This window comes from Sturnira hondurensis, unplaced genomic scaffold (assembly GCF_014824575.4).
Source record: "Sturnira hondurensis isolate 20B ecotype Veracruz unplaced genomic scaffold, ASM1482457v3 Scaffold0009733, whole genome shotgun sequence".
NCBI classification, from domain to species: Eukaryota; Metazoa; Chordata; class Mammalia; order Chiroptera; family Phyllostomidae; genus Sturnira; species Sturnira hondurensis.
In genome coordinates, this window is record NW_028082364.1 from 5,669,248 (window position 1) to 5,685,547 (window position 16,300).

At 60.9% G+C, this 16,300-nt stretch overlaps 1 protein-coding gene across 4 annotated transcripts in view; it reads left to right on the top strand.

Annotated features, from left to right (window-relative positions):
• Positions 1-15,365, top strand: part of TNRC18 (trinucleotide repeat containing 18) — a 78,094-nt gene extending 62,729 nt beyond the window's left edge. For all 4 annotated transcript variants that reach the window (XM_037057889.1, XM_037057891.1, XM_037057890.1 and 1 more), the window contains 11 exons: positions 300-452; positions 903-1,044; positions 2,374-2,491; positions 2,924-2,999; positions 3,088-3,196; positions 8,018-8,134; positions 8,791-8,955; positions 9,290-10,620; positions 13,188-13,424; positions 13,533-13,607; positions 13,890-15,365. In XM_037057889.1, coding sequence (XP_036913784.1) covers positions 300-452; positions 903-1,044; positions 2,374-2,491; positions 2,924-2,999; positions 3,088-3,196; positions 8,018-8,134; positions 8,791-8,955; positions 9,290-10,620; positions 13,188-13,424; positions 13,533-13,607; positions 13,890-14,096 — 2,730 coding nt within the window. In that variant the 3' untranslated portion in view covers positions 14,097-15,365. The remainder of the gene's footprint in view (positions 1-299; positions 453-902; positions 1,045-2,373; positions 2,492-2,923; positions 3,000-3,087; positions 3,197-8,017; positions 8,135-8,790; positions 8,956-9,289; positions 10,621-13,187; positions 13,425-13,532; positions 13,608-13,889) is intronic.
• Positions 15,366-16,300: the final 935 nt, after the last annotated feature.

Genomic DNA, 16,300 nt, shown 5'->3' on the forward strand with positions numbered 1-16,300 from the left:
TTGTCTCTTTCAAACAAGTGGTGTCCCCCGTGGGGCAAAGAGGGCTTTGCAGTTGCTCGTGGAGAAAGTGATACGTTAATGAGTAACGACACAGGAAGAAACTCTGCGTTTCGTGTCCTCGCAGCTGTCACCCTGCTTCGGCCCCACTCCTCACAGTAGTAACAGAACAACGCAGATCAGAACCGAAAGTCCTTGCGGGGAGGGGAGGCGGGGTTCCCCTCGGGAGGGCGAGCGTTCGCGGAGGGCATGGAGGCGGGGCCCTCCCGCCTCTGACTGCCTGCCCGTCGCTTTCTCCCCAGAAGAAGAAGGGGAAGGAGGCGGGATCAGGAGCCGCACTGCCCCCACCCCGAGCACCTGTCCTGCCCTCGGACGCCAGGGCCCCTCACGCCAGCTCTCCGGCCTCCGCCAAGAGGAGCAAGGCCAAGGGCAAAGGGAAGGAGGTGAAGAAGGAGGTGAGGCTTGCTGTGCCCAGCCAGGTTGGTTCCCTGGGGATCCCCTGGGGATCCCCTGGGCTTGGGTGCACTGGTAGACGGGTGGGGCGTGCCGGGGCATGCCTGCCCCTGACGCTGGCTAGCCCCTGCAGGCCAGGCTGTCTCTCCTCAGATCCATTGCACGTGGCTGCAGACGCTGACTCGGTTTCCCCAGGGAGGGAACCAAGGCGCCTGCCTTGCTGATGAGCCCTACTGAGCGCTTGCCACCGAGCAGCGCAGGCCCTGGACGGGTGGGCAGCGGCCAGTTCCACCCTCCCTCTGGCCACGGGGCTGAGCCCAGCCAGGACCCACACCGCGCACCTGGCAGACGCCACTGCGCCCTGACTGACTGCGCATTTCCCGGGAGGGTCTCACCGGGCAGGACATTCCCGCCCAGCCCTAAGCCACCTGTCCGCCACGTTCTGTCCCCAGAACCGGGGGAAGGGGGGCGCGGTGAGCAAGCTGATGGAGAGCATGGCTGCGGAGGAGGATTTCGAACCCAACCAGGACTCAAGCTTCTCTGAGGACGAGCACCTGCCGCGGGGTGGGGCCGCAGAGCGGCCACCGACTCCGGGTGAGTGCCGGCGACGCTGTGTGGGCCTGGGAAGGGAACAGAGATGGTGTGGGAAGTTCCCCGAGGGGCAGAGACTGAGTAGGAGCAGGGAGGGTCGGGTGATGGGGGGGACGACAGCAGGTGCAAAGACCCTGAGGGCAGGTGGGCATGGTCTCTTGGGGACCCAGCAGAGGCCAGTGGGCTCTGGCTGGGCGAGCCGGGAGTGTGAGCACAGCCTGGGGTTGGGAGGAGGTAGGGGAAGCCCCCCCAACTCTCTGGGTGCAGAAGCTGGGTCTCACCCTTCAGAGGGTATTAGTGGGAGCCGTGTGGACAGAGTGGTTTTCAAGTGAGCTCTCTGGCTGCTGCATCGAGAGCAAGTTGCAGGGGCCCCAAGTGGGGCAGGTTGAGGGGGGCTATAGCCAGGACCCAGGGCAGGGCGCGGGGCTGCTGTGGAGCAGCGGGGAGGGAGACGGGCTGGGTTTGAGCACATCAGGCGGAAAGAAGACCGCTGTGTGAGCAGGTGAGGAGAAGGGAGGGCTGCAGATTGGTGTTGGCACGGCTGTCCCCACGACACATCACCAAGGGGAGCAAGGGCGGGTCATGCGATGATCAGCTTTGCACACTGCAGTTTGGGGTGCCTGGAGGACACCCCAAGGAAGTGGCATTGGTAGGCACTGGGACCCGGGATGTGTAGAGCTCAGGGAGACAGAGGATGTGGATTGGCCTGGGGAGCCGTGTGGAGCAAGAGTGGGGTCTGGGCCAGCCCTGAGGAGCTTTCTTCACCTTGTCAGGAGTGTATCTGTCAGCTATGCTGTGTAACAAGCAGCCTCGCAGTCTCGGTGGCGGGGTTGGGGCAGGGCTGACCGCAGCTGGCTTTGCTCCCATGACATGGGATGGACTGGGACTGGCCAGCCATGTTCTCATCGCCACGTGCTGGGGGCTAGGGAAGGAGAGTGGAGATGGGTGAGGCCTCTCAAGGCCTTCATGGGGGGTGTTTGGCTATGGCGGTTCTTTCTATCAGAAAAAATGGCATTCCAGGACGGCAGGTCCTGCAGGTGTGGCTGAGGGGACCGTGGTGGGGGCTGATGACCCTAAGCCTCCTGCCAGGCTCAGAGGGGGGTGGCTTTGGCATGGGGGGGCCAGCATGTGTAGGCTGCCACCCGGTTCATACCCACCTGGGGTCTTGGCAGGCGTGGACGCCCACGTGTGCACACCGGTGCATGCATGCATGCCTTTGCACACGGCCTGCCTGGGCACCTGTGTGCGTGCCGCCCGTGCGGGGCTGGCCTGGAGGAGGGAAGAGCGGGGGTGCGGGGAGGGCCACAGCCTGCTCACCGCCCCCGCCCACAGCCCCGCGCTCCTGCATCATCGACAAGGACGAGCTGAAAGACGGCCTGCGCGTGCTCATCCCCATGGACGACAAGCTCCTGTACGCTGGGCACGTGCAAACCGTGCACTCGCCGGACATGTGAGTGGGGCCGGGGGGCTGTGGGGGGCTCCGAGCTTGGAGCCTGAGACCCTCACCCAGCCCTGAGTCCAGGGCGCCTTGCTGGGCCTCTGCAGCAGCGGGCTTTCCCTCTCTGAGTGGCTCCCCGCCCCCCGCCCGGACGGGGCGAATGGTGTCTGCCTCGCACTGGGACGGTGTTCTCCGAGGGGTGCTGGGGCTCAGCAGGGGTCCAGGGGAGAGTGTGCTGCCTCTCTCGGATCTGCAGCCCCTGGTTGTACAGATGGGGAAACTGGGGCCCAGAGGGGAGAGCCTTGGCCCCACGTTTATACAGCTGGTCAGCAAACCTTCCAGCTCTGACGTCCTATCTCAAGTGGTCTGGGGGCTGGGGGCCGAGGCCCCTGCGGGGGCATCCTGGCCTCTGCCAGCCCACCCACTCTTGCCTTGGCCTTGTAGATACCGAGTGGTTGTGGAGGGTGAACGCGGGAACCGGCCCCACATCTACTGCCTAGAACAGCTGCTCCAGGAAGCGGTGAGGGGAGGGGAGGGGGCACGGAGGGGAGGGGGCGGGCTGGCTCGGTCCTGGTCACCACCTGGGGCTCAGTCCTTGGCCTTTTCAGATCATCGACGTGAGACCGGCCTCGACACGCTTCTTGCCGCAAGGGACCAGGATTGCAGCCTATTGGAGCCAGCAGTACCGCTGCCTCTACCCGGGCACCGTGGTCCGAGGTGGGAGGCCCCTCTCCCCGGCACCCCCTTCCCGTTTCCTGACGTGTCCGCGTGGATTCCTTTTGTCCCTGAAACCCGGCTCTGAGCGCCTTGCGCACAAAGCGTTCTATCAGCCCGGGCAGCCGGCACTTTCAGGCCTGTAGGAGGGTCGGCCCCAGGCCCTGTTCACTCGGGGCGTCAGGACTCTTGGGTCTGGGTGCCTGCTGTCATCTGTGCTGTGTCACACCCAGTGCCTTGGGGACTGTGTTTCACCATCTTCAATCCTGTCATCAGAGAACCTGTCACTTTTCCCATGTAAGTCCTGGGGTGGCCTGGGTCCTGCGCTTGTCCCTTTGGCCAGTGAGGGAGGCTGGCTTCCTCATTGGACACAGGGCCGGAGAGAGGCGGGAAGATGGCTTTCCCAGGAGAGCTGGGATGTTGTCAGCAGGATGAGCGAGAGGGGAGACCCCGGAAGGTGTGTGGATGGCAGACACCCCGTGGCTCTTCCAAAACCTGCGTCCCAGGAGATGGGAGCATGGCTGGTTGTTAACATTAAAACTCAACCACAAACCCCAAACAAAGACGACGCCAAACACGGTCCACCCTTGGCTCGCTGACGCCTGTGCGCACTCAGGTGCTGGAAGCGGTGCTGGGCAGGAAGTTGTCTTACTGCGCAAACGTGCGTCTTCATTCAGGTCTCCCGGAGCTTCCTGTCCCCCGAACCACCCCGGCCACTGCTTTCCAGGCCTGTGTTGCGGGGGGTGTCACTCTTGGGACTTCTTCTCGGCATCCTTCTGAGCGTTCCCTTCCTCTCCTCTGCTGCCCCCGTGTCTTTCTGCTCCTCATCTGCTTCTCTGGCTTTAGTGGGGCATCTTTCCACCCCTTTTTGAGAGAAGAGTCCAGGGAGCGGATAAATTCCTCAAGCAGGGGCATGTCTGAAATTTCTCCCCTGCCCTGGTCCTTGGTGGTAGTTGAGCTGGGTATAAATTGTAGGCTGGAAATACTTTTCGAAGTCCCTGTTCCCGTTTTCTCTGGCTTCCAGTCCCGTCTGAGAAGTTCGATGTCGTGGTTACTCCCAAATCTTTGTGGTCCTGTTTTTCCTCCCTGGAAACTTCTAGGATCTTCTCCTTATTCCTAGATTTGGAATTTCGTGGGGGCTGTGTGTGTGCTGTTACACGCTGGGAATTTGGGGGGGGGCTCTGATTTTGAAGCAGATTCCCTCTGTTCCCGGAAACGTTCCTCGTGTTGCCTCTCTGAGAGTTTTCTTCCCTCGTTCACTCCGATTTCCCTGGAGCTCACCCTGGTCTGCGGCGCCTGATCCTTTGCCTCTTTCCTCTTGACTGTTCCTCCTTGTGTTCAACTTCTGGGGAAGCCTCCCCCACTGTGCCCCTAGCCCTTCCGTTGGATTTTTGGGGTGTCTGCTAACATTTTAACAAGTCCTAGCAGCTCTTTTTTATTCTGTGAATATTTTTTTATTTCAATTTTAATTTTTTAAAATATTTTATTTATTTACCTTTAGAGGGGAAGGGAAGGAGAGAAATATCAATGTATGGTTGCCTCTCGTGAGTCCCCCGCTAGGAACTGGCCCGCAACCCAGGCATGTGCCCTGACTGGGAGTCGAACCGCGATCGTGTTGTTCGCAGGCCCGCGCTCAATCCACTGAGCTACACCAGCCAGGGCTCAATTTTAATTTTTAATTATACTTTATTGAGTATGCCATTACAGTTGTCCCAATTTCCCCCTTTAATCCCTCCACCCAGCACCCCCCATCCTCAGCCAATCCCCCCACCATTGTTCATGTCCATGGGTCATGTGTGTAAGTTCTCTGGCTGCTCCGTTTCCCACACGGTACTTCATGGCCCCATGTCTGCCTCCCCATGTGTACTTCTTAGTCCCCTCAGCTCTTCCCCCATTCCCCACACCCATCCGGCAACCATCAAAATGCTCTCCACGTCCATGATTCTGTCTCTGTGCTTGGTGTGTTTTGAAGATTCAGTTGTTGATAGATTTGTATTTATTGCTGATAGATATGTACTCATTGCCATTTTTTTATTGTTCAGTTACACCCGTCCCACCATTTCCCCCGTTGCTCTCCCTTGCCTCGCCTATCCCTTATATTGCCATTTTATTGTTCATAGTTTTGACCTTTTTCTTAAATAAGTCCCTTTAACAATTCATATAATAATGGTTTGGTGATAATGAACTCCTTTAGCTTTTCTCTCACCTGGGAAGCTCTTTATCTGCCCTTTGATTCTAAATGACAGTTTTGCTGGGTAGAACTGTCTTGGGTGTGGGTCCCTGCTTTTCATGACTTTTTTCCTTTCCTTTTTTTAAAAAAAAAATTATTTATTTTTAGAGAGAATGGAAGGGAGGGAGAAAGAGAGGGAGAGAAACATCAATGTGTGGTTGCCTCTTGCACGCCCCCTACTGGGGACTGGCCAGCAACCCAGACTTGTGCCCAGACTGGGAATTGAACCTGCAGCCCTTTGACTTGTAGGCCAGCACTCAATCCACTGAGCCACACCAGCCAGGGCTAACCTTTGGCATTTTAGTTACGATGTGTCTTGGAGTGGGCCTCTTTGCGTCCATCTTGTTTGGGACTCTGTGCTTCCTGAACCTGCATGTCTATTTCCTTCACCAAATCAGGAAGTTTTCTTTCATTATTTTTCCAAATAGATTTCCAATTTCTTGCTCTTTCTCTTCTCCTGCCACTGTAGGATGAGAATGTTGGACCTCTTAACGTTGTCCCAGAGGCTGCTTACACTGTCCTCATTTTTTTGGATTCTTTTTTCTTCTTGTTGTTCTCGATTGGCTGTTTTTTGCTTCCTTATGTTTCAAATCATTGATCTGAATCTCGGCTACCTCCACGCTACTGCTGTTTCCCTGTAAATTGTTCTTTATTTCAATTAGTGTATCCTTTGTTCCTGACTGGGTCTTTTTTATGCTGCTGAGGTCCTCACTAAGTTCCTTGAGCATCCTTATAACCAGTGTTTTGAACTCTGCATCTGATAGATTTCTTGTCTCATTTAATATAGCTCTTTTCTGGAGTTTTGGTCTGTTCTATCATTCGGGCTCTGTTTCTTTGTCTCCTTGTTTTGGCAGCCTCCCTGTGTTTGTTTCTGTGTGTTAGGTAGAGCTGCTTTGACTCTGTGTCTTGGTAGTGTGGTCTAATGTAGCAGGTGTCCTGTAGGGTCGAGTGGCACAGCCTCTCGTCACCCAAGCTGGGTACTCCAGGTGCGCCCTTCGTGTGGGCTGAGTACATCCTCCTCTCGTAGTTGAGCCCTGGTTGCTGTTGGCAGGTCAATGGGAGGGATTTACCCAGGCCAGTCACAGCTGCAAGGACTGGCTGTGACCACTGAGCACCCACTTCCATCCTCTGTGGAGGATCAGATGTGCAGGGGCAGGGTGGGGGTGCTCCAGCGTGGTCTGTGGCTGCCCAGTGGGTGTGCTGGCCCTGCGGTTTCCTGGGTGGTGCAGGCCAAGGTCAGCCCCCACCAGTGTTTTGCCCCGGACCACCCTGCCTGAGCTATAGAACCATCTGACATGGCTGCTACTTGCGCTGGGCTTGGAGGTTCCCAGGCAAAGCCAAGCTGTGAATGTAGGCTGCTACTGCTAGTGCTGGGCCTGAGGCCCCTTAGCTGTTGCTTGTTTGAGAGGATTTAGGAAGTTGTGCAGTGTGAGCCAAGACCAGCCATTCCACAAGGAGAAGCAGTTTGGGCGGGACCCGTAAGTTGAGTCTCTGGGGATCTCCAAGGCGGGTCAAACAGCATTAGTCAGGTTGCTGGAGTCTCAGATATGGCACCAAACTGCTGGGGGAGGGCTCAGAAAAGGGACAACAGCCTCTGCTCACCCCAACGCTAAATACTTCAGTCCCTCCCCGCGCACCACTGGTGCCTTTCAAGCTGCCACCCGGTGCTGGAGCTCAGAGGAGTGAGTCTGAGTAGGGAGTCCGTGTGGGCTCTTTAAGGGGAACCGCCTGGGGCTCCAGCAGTTTCTTCCACCGACTCAGTCTCCACTGCTTTTTGCAGCCAGGATTTGTGGGGACCTATCTGCCTGGCACTGGAGCCCTGGGCTGGGGGGCCTGGTGTGGGGCTGGGACTCCTCACTCCCGAGATATCCCTCCCAAATTTTCATCCACGTGGGGGTGGGACCAGCCCGTTCTGCATCTGCGCCCCTCCTACCAGACTGGATGGATGTGGTTTCTTTAATTCCGGGGTTGCTGGGCTTCCATTCAACTTGGTTTCTGACGATTCTGGGTGATGGTGGTTCTGTATTCTAGTTGTAGTTTTGATGTGGTTGTGTGAGGAAGTGAGCTGTGTCTGCCCAGGCTGCCATCTTGGTGTTTTTTTTTGAGTAACTTTTTTTTCCACGGATACAAATTTTGAATGTTTTTGAGGATATCTTTATTTTATTCTTGCTTTTGTGAGCTTCCTTTCCTTCGGAGTCTCCCTCCCCTCTCAGGGTCTGTGTTCTCCCTCCGAGTCCCCTGAGCCCTGCTCTGCGTCTGTCTCATGTTGGGGGCCGTCCCTCGGATTCTCGGCACTTGGATCGGGAGCTGGGAGATGGGGAGGCCTCGAACGTGGCCAACAGGACTGTGTTGCTTTTCTCCCCTCAGCCGGTCAGACAGCCCAAGGCCTCTGCCCTCGAGGGTCTGAGAACAGTGCTGACGGTCGCCATGCAGGGCACACAGCTCCGTGTCGGCCCTGCCGATGTGGCGCCCAGCTGCCCTCCTCCGCTGTTCCCAGGCGTCCAGAGTCCCCCACCTAGGGGCAAACTCCCAGCTCCTGCTGCTGTCCGACCCTTGGCCTGCGGGCCCCCCTGACACCGCCCCTCCCTCAACAGGCTTGCTGGGCCTCGAGGACGACGGGGACCTCATCACTGTGGAGTTTGATGACGGGGACACGGGGAGGATCCCCCTCTCCCACATCCGCCTCCTGCCTCCTGACTACAAGATCCAGTGTGAGTGGCAGTCTTGCCCCAGCCGGCCCACCCCCGGGCCCTCACCTGCCGCCCCTGAGCCTGGCTTGGGGTCTGCCATTTGGGCCGTTTACAATCACAGGGGATGGAAGTGTCAGGAACTGTGGGTGGGGGCCCCCAGATGAGCTTGGGTGAGGGGGATCCCAGTGTCCCCCAACTTCTGTGTCCCGAGGCCGAGGCCCAAGAGGGTGGTACAGGCCGGGTGGCCCAGGCTGTGGGAGGCTGGTCAGTGATGCTTGAAGTCCCGCTGCGTCTGTCCACGCTAGTGCTCAGCTCAGTCCTGCATGTCTGGAGCTGCTCCTCTGTCTGACCAAAATGGGTTCAGAGCGGCCGAGTGCCTTACCCAGGGTCCTGAAACTCAGTGGAGAAACTCAGCGTCCTCCAAGTGGGCCGGCCGAGCCCCAGAAGCCGGCATCCTTGCTGAACCCCTACTCCATTTACGGGTGGGGGGTCCCACTGAACTTGTGTGCAGATGCCCGAGCGGTCCCTGCAGGACGCGCCCCCCGTCCCGGCAGCGAGTCAGCTCCATGGTGTCATCGCTTCCTCCCCACCCCTGCTGTCAGGACAGACAACGATCCCAAGGCCAGAGGCCGGGAGAGCGGAGGCCCAGGCCTGACCACTGTCTATCCTGCCTGCAGGTGCTGAACCGTCCCCAGCCCTCCTGGTGCCGAGTGCCAAGCGGCGCAGCCGGAAGACCAGCAAAGACACCGGGGAAGGCAAAGATGGGGGTGCACCCGGGTCAGAGGAGTCCGGTGCCAAGGCTCGAGGGCGTGGGCGGAAACCCAGCACCAAAGCCAAGGGCGGTAGGTTCTCCAGAGGGTCGTGCGGGGCCTGCTGCACAAAGACTGCCCCCACCTGGGCAGGTCAGGGAACTGCGGCTTGGGGCACATTCATCTCTCAGGGGTAGAGCTGCCTGCCACTCCATCAGGGTGTTCGCCCCAGAATCTGGAGAAAAGTGCTTCTGGCTGACAGCTGAGCCTCCCAAGAACCACTCAGGGGCCACACCTGTGGGACTGAGGCCGGAGAGGCTGCTGCGTGCCGGCCCCACGCCGGAGCTGGCAGTGCTGGGTTCTGTCGGGCTGTGAGGGCCGGGAAGCCCCGACCCCAGCTCACCCGTGCTTCCCTCCCCTCCTCTAGAAAGAGCTGCCGTCCTGGAGGAGGGGGGCTCAACGGGTGAGGTGCCCAGTGCCCCGCTGGCCCTGGAGCCGATCAGCACCCCAAGTTCCAAGAAGAGCCCCCCAGAGCCCGTGGACAAGCGGGCTAAAACCCTGAAGGCTCGCCCGGCACCCCCTCAGCCTGGCCCAGCGCCATCCAGCTTCACCAGCTGCCCGGCTCCCGAGCCCTTTGGGGAGCTGCCTGCCCCCGCCGCAGCCCTGGCCCCTGCCCCCCTCGCCCCCGTGCCCATCACCATGCCCGCCACCCGCCCCAAGCCCAAGAAGGCCCGGGCTGCGGAGGAGTTGGCCAGCAAGGGTGCACGCAGGCCCGGGGAGGAGGCCGAGCTGCTCGTCAAGCTGGACCACGAGGGGGTCACGTCACCCAAGAGCAAGAAGGCCAAGGAGGCCCTGCTGCTGCGCGAGGAGCCGGGGGCCGGGGGCTGGCCGGATCCCAAGGGCCTGCTGGGGCTCGGCAGCTACGGCCAGGCGGCGGGCGGCGGCGAGCCCAAGGCGGCCCGGCCCAAGACTGGGGACGGTGACCTGGCTCTGGAGCCGGGGGCCGGGCTCACGTTCGAGGACCCGGGGATCCCCAAGAGCCCGGACAAAGGCCAGGCCGAGCAGGACGGGCCCGAGGAGTCGGAGAGCGGCAGCAGCAGCAGCAGCAGCAGCAGCGACAGCGGCAGCGCGAGCAGCTCGGAGACCGAGGGGGAGGAGGAAGGCCGGGGCGGTGGGGGCCGGGCCCGCACTGCCTCCAGCTCCAGGGCCTCCTCCTCCTCCTCCTCTTCGTCGTCCTCCTCCTCCTCTTCCTCCTCGTCCTCGTCCTCCTCCTCCTCCTCTTCCTCCTCCTCTTCCTCGTCCTCTTCTTCCTCCTCCTCCTCTTCCTCCTCCTCGTCGTCGTCCTCCTCCTCGTCCTCATCCTCCTCGTCCTCGTCCTCCACCACAGACGACTCCTCCTGCAGCTCAGACGACGAGGCGACCCCCGGCCCCCCAGCCGGCCCCTCAGCCCCGCCTGCCCTCCCCAGCAAGGCGCCCAAGCAGACCAGCAAGGCGCGCGCCTCGGCCCACTCTCCCAGCAAGAAGGCGCCGGCACCCCAGCCCCAGGCCCCCCCACCGCAGCCCCCGCAGCCGCTGCAGCCCAAGGCCCAGGCCGGGGCTGGGGCCAAGAGCCGACCCAAAAAGAGAGAGGGCGTCCACCTCCCCACCACCAAGGAGCTGGCCAAGCGGCAGCGCCTGCCGTCCGTGGAGAACAGGCCCAAGATCGCCGCCTTCCTGCCCGCCCGGCAGCTCTGGAAGTGGTTCGGCAAGCCCACCCAGGTAGCCAGGGCGGGCGGAGGGTCGAAGATTCGGTCTTCTGCTCTGTGCCAGCCCCCACGGCCTCTCCCCGTCCACCCGGCACCCCGACCGTGAAGGGTTGGGGTGCGTGGCGGGAGCACCCCATTTCGAGGATGGGAACACTGAGTCTCACACCTGACGGCCAAGCCTCCCAGAGCAGCGCTGCCCCCAGGTCACCCCCTGTGCCAGGGCCACACAGATCCCCAATAGCAGGCCCCAGAGCCTCGTGGCCGTGACCCTCTCTGCCTCAGCTCCTTCCCAGCTCCTCGCTGACTCCAGGCGGTAGAGCGGTGCCAGGCTGCGGCCGGCCCACTCAGCAGTCCCAGCAGAAGGGGCATCTTTCCCTTGATTTTGTTTTTATTGATTTGAGAAAGAGAGAGGAAGGAGGAGAAGAGAGAGAAACATTGATTTATTGTTCCACTTAATTATGCCTTCATTGGTTGCTTCTTGTATGTGCCCTGACTGAGGATTGAACCCCAAACCTTGGCAGATCGGGACAGCGCTCCAACCAACTGAGCTACCCAGCCAGGGCTTTGCACCCTTCATTTGCCAGCAGTAGTCTGGGGTGCAGTCTCCGGGCCTGGCAGGGTCATGTGCCCACCCCCAAGCTAAACATCGCAGCCCAGAAGCCAGGATGTCTGCTGGGCCAGGTCCGGGTCACCCCATAGCAGAGGGCAGTGGGTTCTCCAGAAGCAGCCCTCCCAGCCCACCGGGGGCATGTCTGACATTCGCACACTAAACACACATGCACACATGTGCACACAGTTATACACACGTATACTCAACTCTACATGTGTTCAAGTGCATGTTGCACATATATGTATGTGTGTGTATGCGTGCACACACGAACTTCCATGTACAGAAGGGGAACGGCCGGTGGTCACCAGCCTGCCCCATGCCCCTGGGTGGGAAGATCCAGCGCTGTGTCCAGGCTGCACTGAGGTTCTGCCAGAGACGGCCTCGGGGGAGACACCTGCTGCACCTGCACCTCCAACGCTGGGGCCTGCCAGGCAGAAGGGCAGACAGGGCTTTGGAGGGTAACAGTGATGAGCTGCCAGGGTCTGGGGCAAGGCCTCTAATAATTAGAGTCGGGAAAGTTCTGGCATTTTTGCACTGTCAGCTCCCCAGGTGGGTCCACCAGGCTGGAGGAGCCATGGGGTCTTCTGAGTCGAGACTCCAGCCTGCGGGCTTCTGTCTTAGCAGCAACCTTTAGGGCCCCCATCCCCACCACCTAGGAGTGGCTAGGACCCCCGAAGTAGAGAGGGCAGCTCCAATTGCCCCAGGCTGCATTGACCCCTACAGGGCCCGTTAGAAGGGGGCAAGGGGTGGGTGCAGAGCATGAAGTCAGGGAAACACCCCCCGCATCCGCCTTCGTGGCACTAAACCTGAATGGGGCAGGCCCTCTGAGTCGCAGGGCACAGGTCATGTTGTCTGATGGGCTGACTCTGGGCCAACAGAGCCTCTGTGGGCAAAGTGCCCCGCCTCCAGAGACAGCCAGTCGTGAGCGTGGAAATCCGGGCTGAAGGCAGACCCGCGAGGCAGGTGCCCTCTGCCCGGAGCCAAGGACGGGCAGGTCCCCACCATGACTGGCCCATTCCTCACGTCTGCCTCTGCCACTCAGGGGGTCCACAGTCACTTAGTGCTCTTACTGCTGCAGAACATGGGCTGAACCCTTTGACCTCTTGGGGCGAGGCCTGGCTTCTTTGGTCCTGGTTGCTTTCTCCAGCAGGGGGCAGCAATGGGATGCGATGCTGGACTGGCCAGACCAAGGCCCTCCTCAGGGGTGGGGTCAGTCCCACTGGAGAGCCCATGGACCCGGAGGACGGGGATGTGGGAAGGTGGACTCTTGGTGCCAAAGAATCCCAGCTGGTGTTGACGATGAGCCGGTTTAGCAGCCGTGGCATCCCTGTCACCCTGCGCTGACTCACACTGTGCCCAGAACTGAAAAGAACCTGAGGCATTTGTAGGACACAAATTATGACACTTAGGGGCACGGACACTGGGGGGGGGGAGTCCATCACAGCAGGGGTCCAGTGAATGAAAGGTAACTTCCTCCCTTGATAAGGAAGTTTTCACACAGGTTTCTCAGGTTTAGGCTAAAAACTGGCGTTAAGCCCCTGGGAGGGCCTGCCTCGCTCCGTGACCTTGTCCCTGCTGGTGTTCTTGGTGGGCCCAGCTGGGAGGCGGCCATGGGGCTGAGTGATGGGCTCGTCAGTCGCCAGCCTCTCAGCATCACCGCCTGCGTCTCCTCCCTGCACCCCACTGTCCCTGTCTGGGAACGGAGGGGGGGTCAGTGCAGGCCGCTGTCAGGGCCCCGCTGGGTCCCCCGCAGGTGTGGGGTCTGCAGGTCTCGAGGTCTCTTTGCTGGCACTGCTCTGGGACAAGGAGTCGCCAGCCGCTGTTGGGGAGATGAAGTGACCCCGTTAGAGCCAGCCAGGGAGGGGGCGCTTCCCTTCGTCCCCTCCCACTCCCAAGGTTGAGGAGGGGCTGCAGGGCAGGGCCAAGTGTGGGGGGCAGTGCCCTGACCCACGTGCCTGCCCGTCCCGCAGCGCCGCGGCATGAAAGGCAAGGCCCGCAAGCTCTTCTACAAGGCCATCGTGCGGGGCAAGGAGATGATCCGCATCGGCGACTGCGCCGTGTTCCTCTCGGCCGGCCGCCCCAACCTGCCCTACATCGGCCGCATCCAGAGCATGTGGGAGTCGTGGGGCAGCAACATGGTGGTGCGGGTGAAGTGGTTCTACCACCCCGAGGAGACCAGCCCGGGCAAGCGCCTGCACGAGGGCCAGGTGGGCACGGGGCCGGGGGCGGAGGCTGTAGCCCCCGGGGCCTGGGCCAGGGGCAGGGGCAGGGGGACCAGCCTGGGCTCACCTCTGGCCCCTGTCTGCTGCCTGCAGCACTGGGACCAGAAGTCCGGCCGAAGCCTCCCGGCAGCCCTGCGGGCCTCCAGCCAGAGGAAGGACTTCATGGAGGTACGTGCAGGGTGGTCCTCATGGGGGCGGTGCCCGCCCAGACGCTCCTCTCCTGGCCCCTGGTCTCTGCTCTTGGGTCTCTCACTCCTCAGGTCTGTCTCTGGGTCTTTGTTTCCTTCCGTCTCTGTGTCTTGTCCGTCTGTCTCCCAGCCTCTTCGTCTGTCTCGGCGTCTGGGTGTCCAAAATCTGCCCCTGGTCGCTCCCAGTGTCCTTCTGTCTCTGGGTCTCTGCCCCGAGCTCCCCCCGGGCCTGGGGCCCCTGACGCTGCCCGTCCGCCCGCAGCGCGCACTGTACCAGTCGTCGCACGTGGACGAGAATGATGTGCAGACCGTGTCGCACAAGTGCCTGGTGGTGGGCCTGGAGCAGTATGAGCAGATGCTCAAGACCAAGAAGCACCAGGACAGCGAGGGCCTGTACTACCTCGCCGGCACCTACGAGCCCACCACGGGCATGATCTTCTCCACCGACGGCGTTCCAGTGCTTTGCTGAGCCGCGGGCCGGCAGGCCCCGCCCCCGCCGCGGCCCAGGGCCGCTGTGTTGGCTCTGCGCATGCGAGTGTGGACGCCCTGGTGCGCGCGTGTGCGCATGTGTGCGCCTGTATGCACGCACGTGTGCGCGCATATGTACACACGTCTCCAGCCCCCGTTTCCGGACTCCGCGGTGCCTCCCGACGTGGGGCTCCTCTCCGCTATCAGGGTATGGCTCTGCCCGGCCCCCCAGGGCCTCGCCTCCAGCACCTTGTACGCACTTGCCCAGGCCGTGCCCAGGGCCCTGCGCCCCAGCCGACGCAGACTGATGGGGCGTTTCTGAGGAGCCGGACTCAGGCTCGCTCTGGGGTGCCTGCTACCTGTGGACCCTCCCGAGGCTCCCAGTGCTCGGCTTCCCATCGGCATGGAGCCCACCCTCAGCCTCTCCCCCGTGGGATGGGGCAGCCCGACGCCCACCAGCCTCACTGGCCAGGCCAGGCCTCCTCTGGGCACCTGCCAGGGCCCGGCCTCCACCCTCTCAGGACGGCCTGGACTTGGGGAACAGAGCCAGATGAGGGGGAGCCCCGCAGCATCGGCCAGGCGCCAGGCGGAGGGGGCTGCGCACCCTGAGGCCACCTGGTCCAGACCCTCGTGACACTACAGACAACCCCAACGGTGCTGAAACCCCCGGTCCCGGCTGCACCCGGAGGGAGGCGGCAGCTCTTCGCCTGTACAGTTTTCTCGTGCCGAGACTTCCCCTGTATCATACACCTTTAAATGGAGTCGACTTTTTAATTATATATATAAAGATAAATATATATAAATATATATAAATATAAACTTTTTAAAACTGTGAAAAATAGCTATGAAATTATAAAAAAAGCGAACACATTCTGACGTGCAGAATATTATTTTTTATTTCCTGTTAGATTGTGAGTGTAGCACCCAGCTTCACGGGCCCCGCCCCAAGCACGCCCCGCCCCGCCCCGCCCCGCCCAGGTGTACTGTACTCGCCCCCAGGTGTCGGAGGAGTTAGGGAGAGCGGAGGCTGACGGAGGGGCGGCCCGGCGCGGTTTGGCCCAGGAAAGCACTTACCAGCCCCGCGGCCTCCAGGGAGACCGGAGGTCTTGTCCAGACAATCTTAAGGGAAGGAAAAGCCAGACTTCGGTGTTATTTTTGGGGGGAATTATTGTTTTCCTTTTTTTTTAAGTTTCTTTTGGAATTTTGTTGGCGAATTCTGTGTGATCTTTTTCATAAAAAAAGAAAAAAAGAAAAGAAAAAGCTATCATTGGAAAAATACGGTTGTGTGGAGTGGTTCATTTCAGGGGCCGGGGTGGGCTTGGTGTCAGGACGTGGCTCCCGGCGAGGGTGGGGTGAGGGCGGCTGGCGTTCCAGGGCAGGGGAGCGGGGTGCCGCCCAGGGCAGTGGCCGGTGGCCACAGGTGGGTATTTCAATTGGGTTACTTTAAATAGGAAAGTGCCTCGGTCGCACCAGCCACGTGTTCCATAGGTGAACCGCCAGAGGTCGCTAGTGGCTACGGTTCTAAGCAGCCCCGGTAGAGAAGGCGCTTCCCAGCGCGGGAGGTTCCCCGGGCCGGGCCGGGCGGGCCAACTCCCCTTCTCGGTGAACTCGAGCTGAGCGCTCCCAGCTGCGCCCACGCCTGCAGTCGATGCCTCAACAGACCTGAGCCAGCCTGGCCCCACGGGTGCCCACCGGCAGCCCAGTGCCCGGGAGACGGCAGACACGGCAGGCTTTGCTCTTTCACGACTGCGCGTGGAGGGAACAGCAAGGCGATCAGTGGCGTTAACCAAAGGAAGGAGGCGTCTGGCCGCGAAAAGGGCTCGTTTCTGACTCTGACTCCTACGGCGCTGGGCGCCCCCCTCCCCCCGCCCGCAAACGCGAGCGCAGCAGCGCGCTGGCGCCGCCTGGCGGCCGCTGCCGACACCACCAAGCCCGCTCTTCGCCCACATGGTTGCCCTCTGGAGCGCTCCCCGCCCCTCTCCCTGTGCGCGGGTCACGGGGGCTGCAGGCTTGGAGCATAGGCGGCCGTGGACGGCCAGCCGCCCTCCCAATTCTCCCTCCAATGGACCCACATCCGAGAGTGGACAAACCTTACTCCTTGCGAAAACAGGCACAGGACAATGTGGGAATTTGTACAAATCTCACAGCTCAGCAAGAGAACCTGGTTTGAGCCCAAAACGCTCAGCCCTGTTTCTAAGTCCGAGG